General features: G+C 33.6%; 1 protein-coding gene across 1 annotated transcript in view; it reads right to left on the bottom strand.

Annotated features, from left to right (window-relative positions):
• Positions 1-4,163, bottom strand: part of SI (sucrase-isomaltase) — a 96,380-nt gene extending 92,217 nt beyond the window's left edge. The window contains exons 1-2 of the mRNA XM_036083581.2: positions 4,046-4,163; positions 2,662-2,798 (exon numbers count right to left, since the gene is read on the bottom strand). Of these exons, the coding sequence (XP_035939474.2) occupies positions 2,662-2,798; positions 4,046-4,163 (255 nt within the window). The remainder of the gene's footprint in view (positions 1-2,661; positions 2,799-4,045) is intronic.
• Between the last annotated feature and the right edge of the window lie 13,099 nt (positions 4,164-17,262).

Raw genomic sequence — 17,262 nt, 5'->3', positions numbered from 1 at the left:
AATAAAGTAATATTCTAAGGCTCCAAGTAGACATAAATTTTTTGGAAGACATCACTCGTACCACTACATATACACACCAAAACATTAGTTTAAAAATGTATATCCTCATTGTTGCTTTTAAAATATGAATAATTTTGGTTTATTTTATAAGTATAGATTTTGATACTTGCTATTTATATTGTTATTCTGCCAATTTTTCAAGATTTCAGGTATTTTCCCCTATTATTTTAATTCCTAATCTATTTTTAAGTTTTTATTTAAATTCCAGTTAATTAAGATACAGTGTAATATTAATTTCAAGTGTATATAAAATATAGTGATTCAACACTTCCATACAACACCCGGTGTTCATCACAATTGCCCTACTTAATCTCCATTACCCCACCCACCTCCCTTCTGGTAACCATCAGTCTGTTCTCTATAGCTAAGAGTCTGTTTCTTGATTTGCCTCTCTCTCTCTTTTTTTCCCCTTTGCTCATTTTTTTTTGTTTCTTAAATTCCACATATGAGTGAACTTCAATTTTCTTTCTTCTTAATTTGAAAAAAACAGAAAGTAAAACAGATTAAGTATGCATCAGTAGGTATAAACTTTGGTAGGTAAAAATACATTTGTTATGTTTTTATTTTTATTATATGTGTGTGATTATGCATATAGAAATATATGTAATAATAGGTATATTACTATATAGTGGATTGATTGTATTATGGACTGAATTGTGTCCCCCCACAATTCATATGTAGGAAGCCCTAAACCCTTTGCCCCCAGTGTGACTGTATTCGGAGACAGCGCATTTAAGGAGGTAATTAAGGTTAAATGAAGTCATAGGCTGGGTGCGAATCTGATAGGACTGGTGTCATCGTACAAAGAAGAGACTTCAGAGCATGGTCACATACACACTCCCTCTCTCTATCTGGGCATGCACAGAGGAAAAACCATTGAAGACACAAGAATGCAGCTGTCTACAAGCCAGAAAGAGAAGTATTGCTAGAAACCAACCCTGGGCGCCTGGGTGGCTCAGTCCTTAAGTGTCTGCCTTCATCTCAGGTCATGATCCCAGGGTCCTGGGATCGAGCCCTGCATCAGGCTGCCTTCCTTCGCGGGAAGCCTGCTTCTCCCTCTCACACTCCCCCTGCTTGTGTTCCCTTTCTCGTCCTGTCTCTCTCTGTCAAATAAATAAAATCTTTAGAAAAAAAAAAAAAAAAGGAAAGAAAGAAACCAACCCTGATGGCATCTTGACTTCTAGCCTCCACAAGAGTGAGAAAATAAATGTGTTGTTTAAGTCACCCAGCTTGGCATTTTATTATAGAAGCCCAGGCTGACTAATACACTCTGGCTAGAATTATAGCTGCTCTTAAATTAAGTTCCCCTTCTTTTCTTAAATGACAAATACATGTTAGCTGAAATTTGCTAAATTCTTAAGTTTAATTTGTTTCGCATTGAAAACACTCTTTAGCAACCTGACAGGCTGACATTAAAAATAGTAGGCATCAAAACCTTAAACCATTGGCTTTGAAATGTTGTTTCCCTTTAAGATTTTAGCAGCCCATATTGTTCCTAATAGAATTCTATGTTAAGCTTCAATTGTTTCCTAAAGAGAATATACCTAAAGAGAATATCTGGCCAATTATCTTAGCATGTCACAGTAAACACTATTTATCTAGCTCTTTTATCAGTAGGTAGGCTATAAAGACCTACTATTCCTGATGTTGTCCTAAGAAAAGTCTCATTGTTTTGCAACTTTTCATAGCAAATTAACCAGAAAATTATGTGTTAACTATGAGGTAACAATGGTAAGATAAGGCTAATAGAAATTTTATAGTTCATTTAGTTATTTTTTTATGATAGAAAGAGTAAGAGAGGTGAGATTCAGATATGTCTATTATAGATTTAATATATATTAGATATGCATATTACATGCATAAAATATTACATAATATACTGTAGATATGCATATTACATTATAATACATAAAGTATAATATTTAATATGCACAGATTAATATATATTTACATTATATAGATATCATAATATATTATAGATTGCATATAATATATAGATATTACAAAATATGAACACACACACACGTTCGCACACACATACTCTCATTGACCTTTATTTCCATGTATGTTATGAAGACCAGGAAGAGTCAACTTAGGGTTACATGAACCTATTAAGTTACCCTTAATTTTCTCCATTTGAGCTTCCTCTCCCATACTACCAAAAAATTAAAAAATAAATAATAATAATTTTCCAAAATATCAGTATTACTTAATTTTCCAGACGCTTCTTAATGCCATCATTATAAATACTTTTATGGAGCATTCATATTGTCTCTAAAATGTCTTATACTGTCAAAGGCTATATTTTTTTAAGAAGTAGATTTGCAAAGATAGAATTTCTTTAAGATTTTTAAAATTAACAATAGCTTATTAAGCATGGAAAAATATTAACTTATTAATTTATTGAATAGAAGTAGAGAAAAGCAAGCTCATCAATTTCAATTATCTCTCATCTCTTTATATGGAGCTATAATAAAAAGATAAGTGCAGCTTAATTGATGGCTAGATCTTTAAAAATATGGAATTGATCCAATACTGAGCAATTATCTTAATTTAATTAATATATATTCATAGAAAATATTAAAGTCTTTTGTGGCAGACCTGTGTTGGAAATTGTTCTGGAATGCAGTTTATTCTCTCATTGATACGATCATTTAGCTCACTTGGACATTTTCCTAAACCAGGATACACGGTGGTTGTACGAGTGGTAGGTGGAGTTGAAGTAGAATTACTAATTGCTAGGAAAGAAAGAGGTTAATAAAATAAAACAGGGTGTTAATTTTTTTTCAGATTTTGGGGGTAATAAATACCTTACATTGAAAGACAAATGAATTTACATATATAATAAAAATAAAAATAAATGTTACGCTAATAAAAGACCCACAAATTCAAGTCCTAGTCACAAAAGGAAAATATCCAAACGATATTTAAAAATTGACTGTGCAGAGCCTTGTTGACTGTTTCTGCAGAAAAACAAAATATTTTCACAGAAGGTCTTGAGGTAGATTCAAAAGGAAGCAAAATGTCCATTCTACCACATTTACGAAAAAATGTGTTTTATAGATGAAGAAAGAAGATGGCGTTATATGGATGGGAAAAGAATATAGAGAAGGAGACAAGAATTAGAGTAGAAGAGAAAAGTAGGAGGAAAACAATACTTTGAAGTGAATAGAAGAGAAAGCAAGGAACTGCAAAGAAAAATAAATCCCAATTCTATATAATAAGAACTTTCCAGCAATCAGATATGGGTAAGATAAAATGATCATGTCACAATGTAGTGAGCTTTCAATTTGCTAGGAGCAGGTAAAACAAATGACTAATGGCAGTAGAAAACTAACTATGATTAGACTAAAAGATAATCTGTAACAGCCTTTCTAATTCTGATTTGGTCAAGAGAGAATGATGAAAGAAGAGAAGGTTGGGTGGATCAGAGTAGTATGCATTTACTCTAAATTAGGATAGAAATATTCAGAAAAAAAAGATAAACACTTCAAGTTTTGTTTCACCTTCCCTCTACCTGTTTTTGTTATACATCCTCTCTCTCACTTAAAAAAAAAAAATGAGACTAAAATTAAGAGGGTATTCCCCCAGATTTTCCACCCTGCCCCCCAATTTTGCAAGTATCTGAAGGCCAGAGCAAAAACCCAGGTCTTCCTATTAATAAGAAGAACCTCACTAAAAACATTAGATGATTATTCCACCTTCCATTATCACTTTGATCCCTTTGCCTCTTTACAATTTCTCAAGCAACACAATGTGGGGAAGGTCATTAATGTCAAAGCACATAAATTGCTTAATTACAAGATCTTCATTGAAATAACTGTAATATAATGGATAGAAAAACTTGGAATAATTATGTAACTTACTTGAGATCTTTCTTCACATGTTTCATCTCATGTAGATTACTTTTAAAAATTCATAATTATTATGGGGCAAATTTTATTTAACTTCATTATAACGTGCAAGTATTTTTAACATTACTTACCTTCAACAGCAGGTGTCCTAGTTGCTAAAACAGCAATTAGGGCAATAGCTATTACAGTAACTACAGCAAAAAGGACAATCAGAGAGATTTCTAATCCAGTAAATTTCTTCCTTGCCATCTAAAGAAAGAAAATATATATTTAAAATGTAAAATATATAACTACAGTAAGCCACCATCATTATCATAAGAGTATATACATTCCTCTTTTTTTAACTAAGTACAACACAAGCAGAGGTACAGACAGTTGTTTATAATCTAAAATAATAAACATTGGCAAAATGTAAACAACACATGCAATTTTTAATAAATAGAGTTACACATTATTGCAGTAACTAAGATGAAACATAAAGGGAAGAAAAGATCTCCAAGCAGATGTGCCTTGCTCTCTCATGTTAGAGCCTTTCTCAAGTTAAAGAAATCTGACACTTGCACTGTGTCCCCTAATTCTCATTATTTTTTGAAGGAGATGTTGTTATCCACATTTTGCCCGTTAGGAACTTCAACCTTAGAGAAAATAAGTTATTTTCTCAAAGTCAAAAATTCTAGTTCTTCCTACTTTAAACACTGTCTCTCGAACTCCAACACTGCTTTCTTATAATAATATTGTGGAAAAGAATATAAATATATATGGAATACAAATATAAAATATTATGAAAAATGTATAGGTATACAATATATATTTGGGAGTTGTCACTTCAAAAAAAAAGGTTTGAATTAAATCATCTCCAATTCCTCCCTCAAAATGTAAGTATGATACACGAAACTCTCATATCAAACATGTGTATTTATTTTCTGATAACATTATGTATTTGAGTTAGCATACAAAGGATACCTAAATGTAGATTGGGAAGAGCTTTCTTCCAGTAATTATCTTAAATTTTATTTGTTTAATTTAGTTCTGACTATACCTCTCTTATCTCTCGTACTCTTCAAGTTTCCCTGATTTTTCTGTATTCTATGATTTTTATATAAATCTTACTTCAATAGCATATACTCAGATAGGAATTTGGAATTTCCATGGTAAATGCTTTAATAAATTGCTCATTTTATTTTTTTTTGAGTTTTTATTTAAATTCTAGTTAGTTAACATACAGTGTAATATTAGTTTCAGTTAACATACAGTATAATATTTGTTTCAGGTGTACAATATAGTGATTATAAATTGCTGATCTTAAAATATTTTGGGGGGGCTTCTCACATTAGGCCCTTCTCCTGTAATTTTTTAGGTTAGTTCATATATAGAGTTGCCCCAACCTAAAAACGTATTTTCCCTTTTTCATATCTTTCTACAACATTCAATCATTCAAAAGGCCTGTTGGTTCTATCTCCAAAATATTTTCAGAATTATACCTTCATCTTATCTCCACCACTGCAACATCTTTCTTGGGTAACATGCCTTCTTAAGTACATGCTATTTAATCTTCCTTCAATCCTTCCACATTTGCTCTTCTAAGTTAGTGCCAATTTATGCCTAATTCAAATGCCATGTTCTTGGCGAGTCCTTTCCTACTACTCTTATAGACAGAGTTAATCTATCCTTTTTCCATTTTACCACGTCACATAGCATATCTATTGCCCTTATTAATATATATGTTAATTTCCTTAATTGTATTGTTATACTCGTTTTTTAAAGATTTATTTATTTATTTATTTATTTACTTATTTATTTTTGAGAGAGAGAGAGAGAGTGGGAGGGAGGGGCAGATGGAGAGAGAGTCTTAAGCACTCTATGCTGAAGGCAGAGACCCATGTGAGGCTCGATTTCACAACCCTGAGATCACAACCTGAGCCAAAACCAAGAGTCTGACACAACAAACGGTGCCACCCAGGCACCCCAGGATTTTTATATTCTTTTTTTTTTAATTTTTTTTTTAAAGATTTATTTATTTATTTATTTATTTGACAGAGAGAGAGAGTTAGCGAGAGCAGGAACACAAGCGGGGCAGTGGGAGAGGGAGAAGCAGGCTTCCCGCAGAGCAGGGAGCCCGATGCGGGGCTCGATCCCAGGACTCTGAATCATGACCTGAGCTGAAGGCAGACGCTTAAGACTGAGCCACCCAGGCGCCCCAGGATTTTTATATTCTTAATAGCAATAATCATGGAAGTAGTTCAGAGCCTGACAACAAGTAAGCACAAGTTCACTTTTAAAAATATACTTTATGAATGAATGTTTAAAGACTAGCATTCAACCTTAGCATATGCTTTCCTATTACACATATATAAGCTGTTTATTGCATCTGTAATCTTCAAAGAACCCAAATATAAACTAGACTTAATCAAAGTGGCAGGAGATATATGAAACTGTTAAGAAAATGAAACTGAATTGCTCAATGTTATGTGAGAAAGGACACAGTTGCATTTAATGTTTAACTTTAAATAAGTTTGTCTCACTCAAAGTAATATCTTACTTTGGTATCAAGAAGTCAATAAGGAGGGCGCCTGGGTGGCTCAGTTGGTTAAGCGACTGCCTTCGGCTCAGGTCATGATCCTGGAGTCCCTGGATCGAGTCCCGCATCTGGCTCCCTGCTCGGCAGGGAGCCTGCTTCTCCCTCTGACCCTCCCCCCTCTCATGTGCTCTCTCTCTCATTCTCTCTGTCTCAAATAAATAAATAAAATCTTTAAAAAAAAAAAAAGAAGTCAATAAGGATTGTGCCTTTCTATTTTTAAGAAAAGTCTAAAAGCAAAAATGCATATTGTTATGAAGCAAACCTTTTATCTTGAAGAATTAGAACAAAATTAATGTATTAAAATTAAATTACTCTTGTGACTACTCATAAACAATCAGTACTAAAATTGTTCATATGCTGTAAATGGTAATTACAGTGATCACATTTTGGATCACAGTAATTTCAAGCAAAACATTTTCGGGAAAATTATATATTGATGTCCTTTCTGTGTATATTTATTTTCAAAATGAGTAATACTTTATTAGATGGTAACTTGACTGATCTTTAAAAGTTTTGCTAGAAAAGATTAAATGTTTTATAACTGTTGTATTCTATTCCGCCTATATATATTTTCCTAAATAAAATACATTAAGTCATACTTAGAGTATTTGTACATATTTCAAAATATTTTTGAATCTTTTTTTCTATATGAAGTAATTAAATAAACATGCTTTGATTCAACTTAGTCTGACAAAAATTATAATGAAGAGCTGGGCAAAGAAAATTTTCTCATATCTTAAAAAAATTAAAAATGTTTTCTCCTGTTTTAGTACAAGAGATATATATATATTTAAAATGGCAAATGAAAATATGTTATCTTTTCTATTTTAAACAAGTGCCAATAGACAGGAATATTGCTAACATGAATTAAGGGAATAAGTAATTATTTAGAAACATGAAAGAAACAAAGAAATATGATCCGTAAACTTACCTTATTTCATAGCCTGTTCTGTTTGCTCTGTTGTACAAGAGTTGGGTGAGGCTGCCAAAGTAGTGATCAAGGAAACTGTTCAGCTATATATTGAGCTATTCATAAAGTTTTATTGTATCTTCACCAGCCTGTCAGTATTTAATAAACTTCTGTTCAACATGCAGTGGAAAAAGACTTAGCCCTGAAAATAGTTGCATAAATATTTCTGTTTAGGAATCTAAGTTAATTAATAATTGTGCCCTCAGATAGTCTTTGATTTCTGGAAGCTATGAACTAGTCCAAGAACATAAAAGTATTTACTTATATTGTTTTTTTTCTTCAAAATTTTATTTCTTTCATTATTTAGATGTTGTTTGGAAATTGTTTTACCTAATTATGTGAAATTGTTTTACCTAATTATGTGAAATTTAAACTATCACTAAAAAGTAGAAACATTGGTAAGCTAGGATCTGAAAAACATTTGCAGGAATTAACAATTAGAAGATAATATTTAACGAAGATATATAAAATAGGTATAAAATAGAAGATAATTTAAAAAGTAATGATTAAATAAAAGTTATCTCCTGCATCTCATTATTAACTTTAAGGTTGAAGGACTGAGCAAATTTATTAGAATAAAATGTAAAAGAAGAGATATATAAATAAGTAATCTAGAAATAAAACCAACATTTTATTTATATTTTTTATTTAGAGCAAAAATTAAATTATCAAAAATTATACTAAACACCATTTCATACAGTAAAAATTATAGTATCAGTTACATTACTGGTTTAAGCCACTATAGTGTTTAAGTGTTTAAGATCAAAGAATTTGATACAAATTTATTTACCAAAGATAAATAAAATATGATTTCAATCAATGTGGAATACAAGAAACAAAACAGATAAACATGGAAAAAGAGAAAGGGATGCAAACCTTAAGAGACTTTTAACTATACAGAACAGAGTGTTGAAGGAAGGGAGGTGGGTGGGGAGATGGGCTAAATGGGTGATGGTTTTAAGGAGGGCATTTGTTGTGACTAGCACTGCATGTTATACGTAAGTGATGAATCACCAAATTCTACTTCTGAAACTAACATTACACTCACAAGAGACCTAGGTACAAATGCCAGCTGTACTACATATTCCTAAGAAACTGGGGGCAAATTTGTTAATGTTTTAAAGCCTAAGTCTCTTCACAGAGAGGAAATAAAAATACCTACCGATAGAGTCATTATGAGATCAACCCTAAAACTGAGGTTAGTTGTTTTCCCTGCAATTTAAGTTTTCTGATTGGTTCAAAATAAAGTAACTAATTAGCAAATTGTCTACCCTTTTTCTCCTCTTTTAAGAGTGAGATCAAACACTACAGTTTCTCACCTCTTTGAACTGACACTGTAAATCTGTCAAGTTTTAATTAATTATCTTTTAGATTTACTTTTATGTGTAGAAATACTTTAAGTAATAGTGTTTGTCCTCTCAATTTAAAAAGCTTTATGTGATTTGAAATTTTCATGCCTTCTATTTCATATTCAGGTTTCCATGTCTGGTGCTGTGAGCGGGCCTTTGCCTTGAACAGTTTCTTTTTCTCCCTTTGGTCCATATCCTCCCACCCTAACTCTGGTTCTACTCATTAACTTTAAGACCAAGGAAGTAATGGGCTCATGAACTGCTTAGAGGTAAATTCAGACAAAACTACAATATAAAGGTATTCAATTATAGACATAACGAAGTTATATATAGTAATGAAAAAATGTGTTTTAACTTAAAACATATTGTTTTTATCTAAAAATAATTGTGAGTTTTAAATTTTTTTTTACTTATTAATATAAAAACTGTGCAAAAATTTAAAATGGCATGAAGTAAATTAATAAAAATTGAGTTAGGTAGGCAATAGGCAGAAAAAGTTGTAAACGCCAGCAGTGACACTGAACTATACTTAAACTACACTTTTACTAAACAGGACAGATTAGTGTTCAACTACTCTCTTTATGGACTTTGCCCTCTTTAGACTTTGTAATGTGCATTTCAGAATTTCAAACATACGGTAGTTAAATCATACACATCAAACATACACTTTGGGTTAGAAGTTATATGATTTATAATCCAATTTACAATAGCACCAAAAACAGTAAGATACTTAGGAATAAACCTAATCAAAGAGGTGAAAGACCTGTACTCTGAAAACTATAAAACACTGATCAAAGAAACTGAAGGTGACACAAAAAAATGGAAAAACATTCCATGCGCATGGATTGGAAGAACAAATATTGTTAAAATGTCTATACTACCCAAAGCAATCTTCACAATTAATGCAATCCCTATCAAAATACCAACAGCATTTTTCACAGAGCTAGAACAAATAATCCTAAAATTTGTATTGAACCACAACAGATGCTGAATAGCCAAAGCAGTCTTGAAAAAGATATATATATATATATATATATACATCAGCCATAAGGATTAATGAATTAATGAAATCTTGCCATTTACAATGACATGATGGAGCTATTGCATATTATGCTAAACAAAATAATTCAGCCAGAGAAAGATAAATACAATATGATTTCAGTCAATGTGGAATACAAGAATTAATGAAATCTTGTCATTTGCAATGACATGGATGGAGCTAATGTGTATTATGCTAAACAAAATAATTCAGTCAGAGAAAGGTAAATAAAATATGATTTCAATCAATGTAGAATACAAGAAACAAAACAGACAAACATGGGAAAAAGAGAAAGGGATGCAAACCTTAAGAGACTTTTAACTATACAGAACAGAGTGTTGAAGGAAGGGAGGTGGGTGGGGAGATGGGCTAAATGGGTGATGGTTTTAAGGAGGGCATTTGTTGTGACTAGCACTGCATGTTATACGTAAGTGGATAAATCACCAAATTCTACTCCTGAAACTAACATTACACTATATTTTAACTAACTAGAATTTAAATAAAAAAAAATTGAAACAAACAAGAAAAGACCTATCCATCCTAGATCATTAACCTTCCTCTGAACTATAAAATGAAAGAGAGGGAGGAAGAATTAAGATAGTGGAGCAGTAGGAGGACTCTGGGCAGCTTCGTCTCTCAAACACAGCTAGATCAACATCAAATCATTTTGAACAACTAGGAAATTGATCTGAGGATTAAAAGAGCAATCTGCACAATTTAGAGGAAGAGAACGTAGCAGCTGCAAGGTTTAGAGACATGAATTGGGGGTGAGAAAGACCATGGTGCCATGGAGGGAAGGGAGCCCTTTTTGCAGAAAGAAGATGGGAAAGGAGGGAGAGAGGGGAAGAGAGAGCAACGCATGGGGATCACGCAAGAAAAACACTCTCCCAAGACCACTGGCTGGGGAACTGAGAGGAACTGACTATGGCAATTTTTTTGCAAACAGTGGCACTCAAATTCCTCAGTTTTAGAAGGCTGCGCCATTTGCCACAGTCAAGCCAGGCAGGCAGTGGTGCTCCAGAGAGGGAGGGTAGAGGCCTAGGAGCGGACAGTGTGGTGTGGGGATGCCCTGGGTTGCCCTGGGACAGAACATTCCCCTTCCTGTAGCACATTTGGAAGAGGGTATATTGCTTCTCCAACGACAAGGGACCCCGTGGGCGCCATTGAGTAGCCACTCAAAAGCAGGAGACAGAGGTGCACAGAGGGCAGATAACCAGGTAGTAGCTTTTCACTGTGCTTCACCATAGACTCCAGGCACTTGTGTGGTCATGCAACTGCTTTTCTGGGTCAGAACGACACCTGGTGCAGAGCTGCAAGGCTCTGGGTGGGTCCACGCCTTGCCAGGTCCTTTAAGATTTGGTCTGAGGGCAAAGAGCTGATGGAAGCCTGGAATAAATAAAGGAGGGGAAGTTGTTTGCTTTTCTGTTTGGGTTTCCTGAACACCAGTGGTCATGAGTTCCCTCCCCTGGCACAAGAGGGCAGGATGATGCCATTTTCCACCCCTGTCCACTGGCACAGTAGGACTTCAGCGAGCAACACAGCACCCCCAGTAGAGGCTGGAGCCCCTTATACCAAACCACATCCCTCTGAGACCTGCATAGGCATCTTTACTAGGGCAGGTCTGAATGTGAGCCAGTGCATTGGGCCTCTCCCCCAGAGGACCAATACAGGTCCCCTGCATGTACCAAGTCTACTGACCATAGAATGCTGCAAAGTGTCAGCTTCAGTTCTGGTAGAAATAGGACCAAGTTTTTTTTTTTTTTTCCCCTTTCCTTTCCTTTCCTTTCCTTTCTTTCCCTTCCCTTCCCTTCCCTTCCCTTTTCTTTTCTTTTCTTTTTTCTTTTCTTTTCTTTTCTTTTCTTTTCTTTTCTTTCTTTTCTTTACTTTACTTTACTTTACTTTTCTTTTCTTTTCTTTCTTTCCTTTTTCCTTTGGAATCAGGCTTATAGTTATTTGTTCGTTTGTTTCCTTTTCTCATTGTTTAGATCAGGTTCTTTCTTTCTTTCTTATTTCTTTCTTTTCTTTCTTATTTCTTTCTTTCTTTCATTCTTTCTCCTTGGAATCAGGCTTACAGTTTTTTTGTTTGTCTGTTTGCATTTTTGTTCCTTTTCCTTTTCTCTTTTTTTGGATAAGGTTTTAATTTTTTTTTAATCAGGCTTATTTTAACAAACATATTAAAGCACACCTAGTTAAAGGTCCAACACTCACTACTGCAATCAAGGAGGAACTCTGTAGATGACTAACTTGTGGGAAAGAACAGCCAAAACACATTAGCAGAGTGCACACAGCATATGCCAAAAACACTTCCTGAAGCACCAGGCCATGGACAGTTTATGAACCCTTCTTAATATAACATTACTCTCAGGAGCAGGATACAACAAGCTTTTGTAACATGCAAAAGACAGGAACCTAGACAAAATGAAAAGATGGATGAATTCTCCCCAAAAGAAAGATCAAGAAGAAATCACAGTGAAGTATTTGCTCAAAATAGATATAAGCAACACATCTGAACAAGAATTTAGAACAGCATTCATAAGAATACTAGCTGGTCTTGAAAAAAGCATAGAAGATACCAGAGAACCCTTTGCTGCAGAGATAAAAGACCTGAAAACTTGTCAGGCTGAAATAAAAAATGTATAACTGAGATGCAAAACCTACTGGATTAAATCAAAACGAGGGTGGAAGAAGAGGAATTAATAGGTGATACAGAAGATAAAATTATGGAAAATAATGAAGCTGAAAAAAAGAAGGAAAGAAAACTATTAGATCATGAATATAGACTTAGGGAACTCAGCAATTCCATAAAGCACAACAATATCCATGTCACAGGATTCCCAGAAGAAGAGTGGGAAAAAGGGTCAAAAGGTTTATTTGAACAAATTATAGCTGAGAACCTCCCTAGTCTGGGGAAGGAAACAGGCATTCAAGTCCAAGAGGCACAGAGAACCCTCCTCAAAATCAACAAAATCAATACCAAGACATATCACAGTGTAACTTGCAAAATACAAAGATAAAGAGAGAATTCTGAAAGCAGCTAGGGACAAAAGATCCTTAACCTACAAGGGTAGACACATAAGGTTAGCAGCAGACCAACCCACAGAAACTTGGAAGGCCAGAAGAAGGTGGAAAGTTATATTTAACATTCTAAATGGGAAAAATATACAGCCAAGAATACTTTATCTAAAAGGCTGTCATTCAGAATAGAAGGAGAAATAAAGAGTTTCCGAGACAAGCAAAAACTAAAGGAGTTGGTGAACAATAAACCACCTCTGTAAGAGATATTAAAGGTGATCCTTTGAGTGGGAAAGACAGACCAAAAGCAACAAAGGCTAGAAAGGAACAGAGATAATCTACAGGAACAACTACTTTACAGGTAATACAATGGCACTAAATTCGTGTCTATCAATAATTAATCTAAATGTAAATGGACTAAATGCTCTAATCAAAAAACATAAGGTATCAGAATGAATAAAAACAAAACAAAACAAAACAAAAACAAGACCCACTGAGTGCTGCTTATAAGAGACTCATTTTAGACCCAAAGCCACCTCCAGATTGAAAATGAGGGGAGTGGAGAACCATCTATCATGCTAATAGACATCAAAAGAAAGCTGGAGTAACCATACTTATATCGGACAAACTAGATTTTAAACCAAAGACTATAATAAGAGATGAAGAAGGGAACTATATCATAATAAAGAGGTCTACCGAACAAGAAGATCTAACAGTTGTAAATATTTATGCTCCCAACATGGGAGCAGCCAAATATATAAATGAACTAACAACAAACTTAAAGAAACTCATTGATAATAATACAGTAACAGTAAGGGATTTTAACACCCTACTTACAGCAATGGACAGATTATATGAGCAGATCAAGGAAGCGATGGCTTTGAATGACACACTGGACCAGATGGACTTAATAGACATAGTCAGAACATTTCATCCTAAACCAGCAGAATACACATTTTTTTAAGTGCACATGGAACATTTTCCAGAATAGAACACATACTGGGTCACAAATCTGGCCTCAACCTTACAAAAGATTGAGATCATACCATGTATATTTTCAGAAGAAATGAACAGACATTTTTCCAAAAAAGACATACAAATGACTAACAGACATATGAAAAAATGCTCAACATCACTGATCATCAGGGAAATACAAATCAAAACCACAATGAGATATCACCTCACACTTGTCAGAATGGCTAAAATTAACAGCTCAGGAAACAACAGGTGTTGGTGAGGATGTGGAGAAAGGGGAACCCTTTTGCACTGTTGGTAGGAATGCAAACTGGTGCAGCCTCTCTGGAAAACAGTATGGAGATTCTGCAAAACTTTAAAAATAGAACTACCCTATGATCCAGCAATTGCAGTACTAGGTGCAATTGATACAAAGGATAGGGATTTATACAAAGGATAAAAAATGTATACAAAGGATAAAAAACATGCTGATTTGAAAGGGCACATGCACCCCAATATTTATAACAGCACTATCAGCAATAGCCAAATTATGGAAAGACCCTTAATGTCCATTGACTGATGAAAGGATAAAGAGATGGTATAAATATACAATGGAATATTACTCATCCATCAAAAAGAATGAAACCTTGCCATTTGCAACAATGTGGATGGAACTAGAGTGTATTATGTTAAACAAAATAATTCCATTAGAGAAAGACAAATATCATGATTTCATTCATATGTGGAATTTAAGAAACAAAACAAATGAACATAAGGGAAGGGAAGGAAAAATAAAATAAGATAAAATAGAGAGGGAGGCAAACCAGAAGAGATTCTTAACTATAGAGAACAAATTGGGGGTTGCTGGAGGGGAGGCGGGTAGGGGGATGGACTAAATAGGTGATAGGCATTAAGGAGGGCATTTGTTGGGATAAGTACTAGGTGTTATATGTAAGTGATGATTCACTAAATTCTATTCCTGAAACCAATACTATACTATATGTTAACTACCTTGAATTAAATTTAAAAAAAGAAAAATAAGTATTTTTTATTTTGCCTTCACCTATTCCTTATGCAACAGTTATATAGGTCTGACTTTTTGACTTTTATTATTTTCTTTCTCTCTAAAGAATTTCTTTTAACATTTCTTGCAAGTTGTGTCTATTTCAACATATTCCTTCAAATTGTGTTTGTCTGAGAAAGCATTTCTCCTTCACTCTTGAAAGACAATTTTTCCTTGGAACAAAATTCTAGGTTGGCAATTTCTTCTCTTTCAACACTTTAAATATTTCACTCTACTCTCTTTTCACTTACACTCTTTCTGAGAAGTTGGATGTAATTCTTATCTTTGCTTCTATATAAGTAATTTGTTTTTAAACTATGGCTTCTTCCAGCATGTGTGTGTGTGTGCATGTATATTTTTTTCTCTTAGTTTTCTATAGTTGGAAAATGATATTCATGGATGTGGGTTTTTTTTGAGGATTTATTCTACACAAAGTTTTATGACCTTCCTGGATCTATGGTTCAGTATCAGACATTAATTTGGGGAAACTCTCAGCCATTATTGTTTCAAATATTTCTTGTGTTCTTTCTTTTTTCTCCTTCTGGAATACCCATTATGAGCATGTTAGTCCTCTGTAGTTTTCCTACAGTCCTTGAATATTCTGTTCTATTTTTTTTCACACTCTTCTTGTTTTTCAGTTTGAGTAGTTTCTATTAGGATACCCTCAAGCTAAGAGATTCTTGCCTGGGCCACTTACCATCTACCAACAAACCCATCAAAGCCATTCTTCATTCTGTTACAGGGTTTTTCATCTCTAGTACTTATTTTTGGTTCTTCTTAGGCTACCCATCTCTTTTCTAAAATTATCTGTATGTTTTTGCATGCTTTCTGCTTTACCCATTGGAGACATAGCTTTCTAATATTTTTGTTATATTCCAGGTCTGATAGTTCCAACATTCCTGCCATATCTGATTCATGTTCTGATGCTCTATTTCTTCAAACTGTTTTTTTTTTTTTTTTTTTGGCTTTTAGTAATTCTTGTAATTTTTTCTTGACAGCTGGATATGAAGCACTTAGTATAAAGAAAACACTACTGTAAACAGTCCTTTATTAACCTTTTGGTAATATATAGGGAGAAGGAAAGAATTCTACAGTGCTATGAGAAGGCCTCAGTCTTTTAGTGCTTCTAAACTATGAACTTCACACATGCTCTTAGTTTTTTAGCTTCTCTACCCTAGATGGGACAAAATGGGCAAAGGCCAAGCTCCTGGAAGTAAAACTCAAAAAAGTGTGAGAGCCCTTGATGACTGGGCCCCCAGTTTTTACCTCTCAGACTAGTCCACATTGAGCTCCCATCAATTCATCAGTTGTGGTTGAGGTTTCCATACTTTGGCACTGGTTCCCATAGAGCTTTGTGCTTAATTAGCAAATTCCAGCAACTTACATGCCTGACTAAAAACTACATTTTCTTTCTAAATATTAATTTTCATCAACCTCCATATTACTATAATAATAAAATAGAGAGTATATCAAGGGTTGAGGGTGATAGGAGAAAATGTAGTGAGATGGTTCTCTCTGGCAATACTGTGCTACATTCTTAGAGAAATGATATTCCCCTCATTAATGCAAGGTTTCTAATACATCTGGGAAGTGTGATGAAATTGTCATGGGTATGACATTTACTTTGAATATCTTTATTGAAACTTTCAAAATAAGGTAAAAAATGTACACTTGAAGCTGCTTAAGTGAACCATCAAGTTTTATTTATTCTTGTTCTAAAAAAAAAAAGTATGGAGAATACTTGTAACTTGATTTAACTTTTCTTTTACCATTTAGAATAAGAATCAAGTCCCACAACTACAATATAACCAATCAAAGTATCCCTTTTTAAATATAAACATGTTTTAAAATAAGAAATACACAAAGAGTGACTTTCTGTGTCTTTCATTTTGTCATCTTTTCTCCCAAAGGCCTAAAGAAATAATTTTATTTGTGTTATTTTAATTCATTAAAAATTTATTTTTCTCACTTAAGTGGCTAAGATTATATGATCCAGGCAATTGCAGCAGATTCTGACACACTATTTGTAAAAAAAAGTAAAAATAACTGTAAAAAAACCCTCAAAACAAAAACCAATCATGATTTAAGGAAGCAATACAGATCAAAACCTATGACGATGTAATTTAAGAAGTGAAGTGCTTGGAAAATAAAATAGGATAGGATCTGATTATCATAGGCCATCACAATCCTATAGATTTTAAGGATGAATCTTCATTTTGCAGATGGTTTTTGTTTGCTTGCTTTTTGTTTTCTTGTTTTAATACTTTCTCCTCTTAATTTCTGGTGTCTGATGATGTGCTATATTTTTAAAAAATAATAAATCGACTGACTCTTATTTTCTATATATTTTGTAATTTTAACTACAATGGAATGATATTGAGGT

This window comes from Halichoerus grypus, chromosome 1 (genome assembly GCF_964656455.1).
Source record: "Halichoerus grypus chromosome 1, mHalGry1.hap1.1, whole genome shotgun sequence".
In the NCBI taxonomy this organism is placed as follows: domain Eukaryota; kingdom Metazoa; phylum Chordata; class Mammalia; order Carnivora; family Phocidae; genus Halichoerus; species Halichoerus grypus.
The sequence above is the reverse complement of the archived record's forward strand: the minus strand, read 5'-3'. Positions and strand labels throughout refer to the sequence as shown.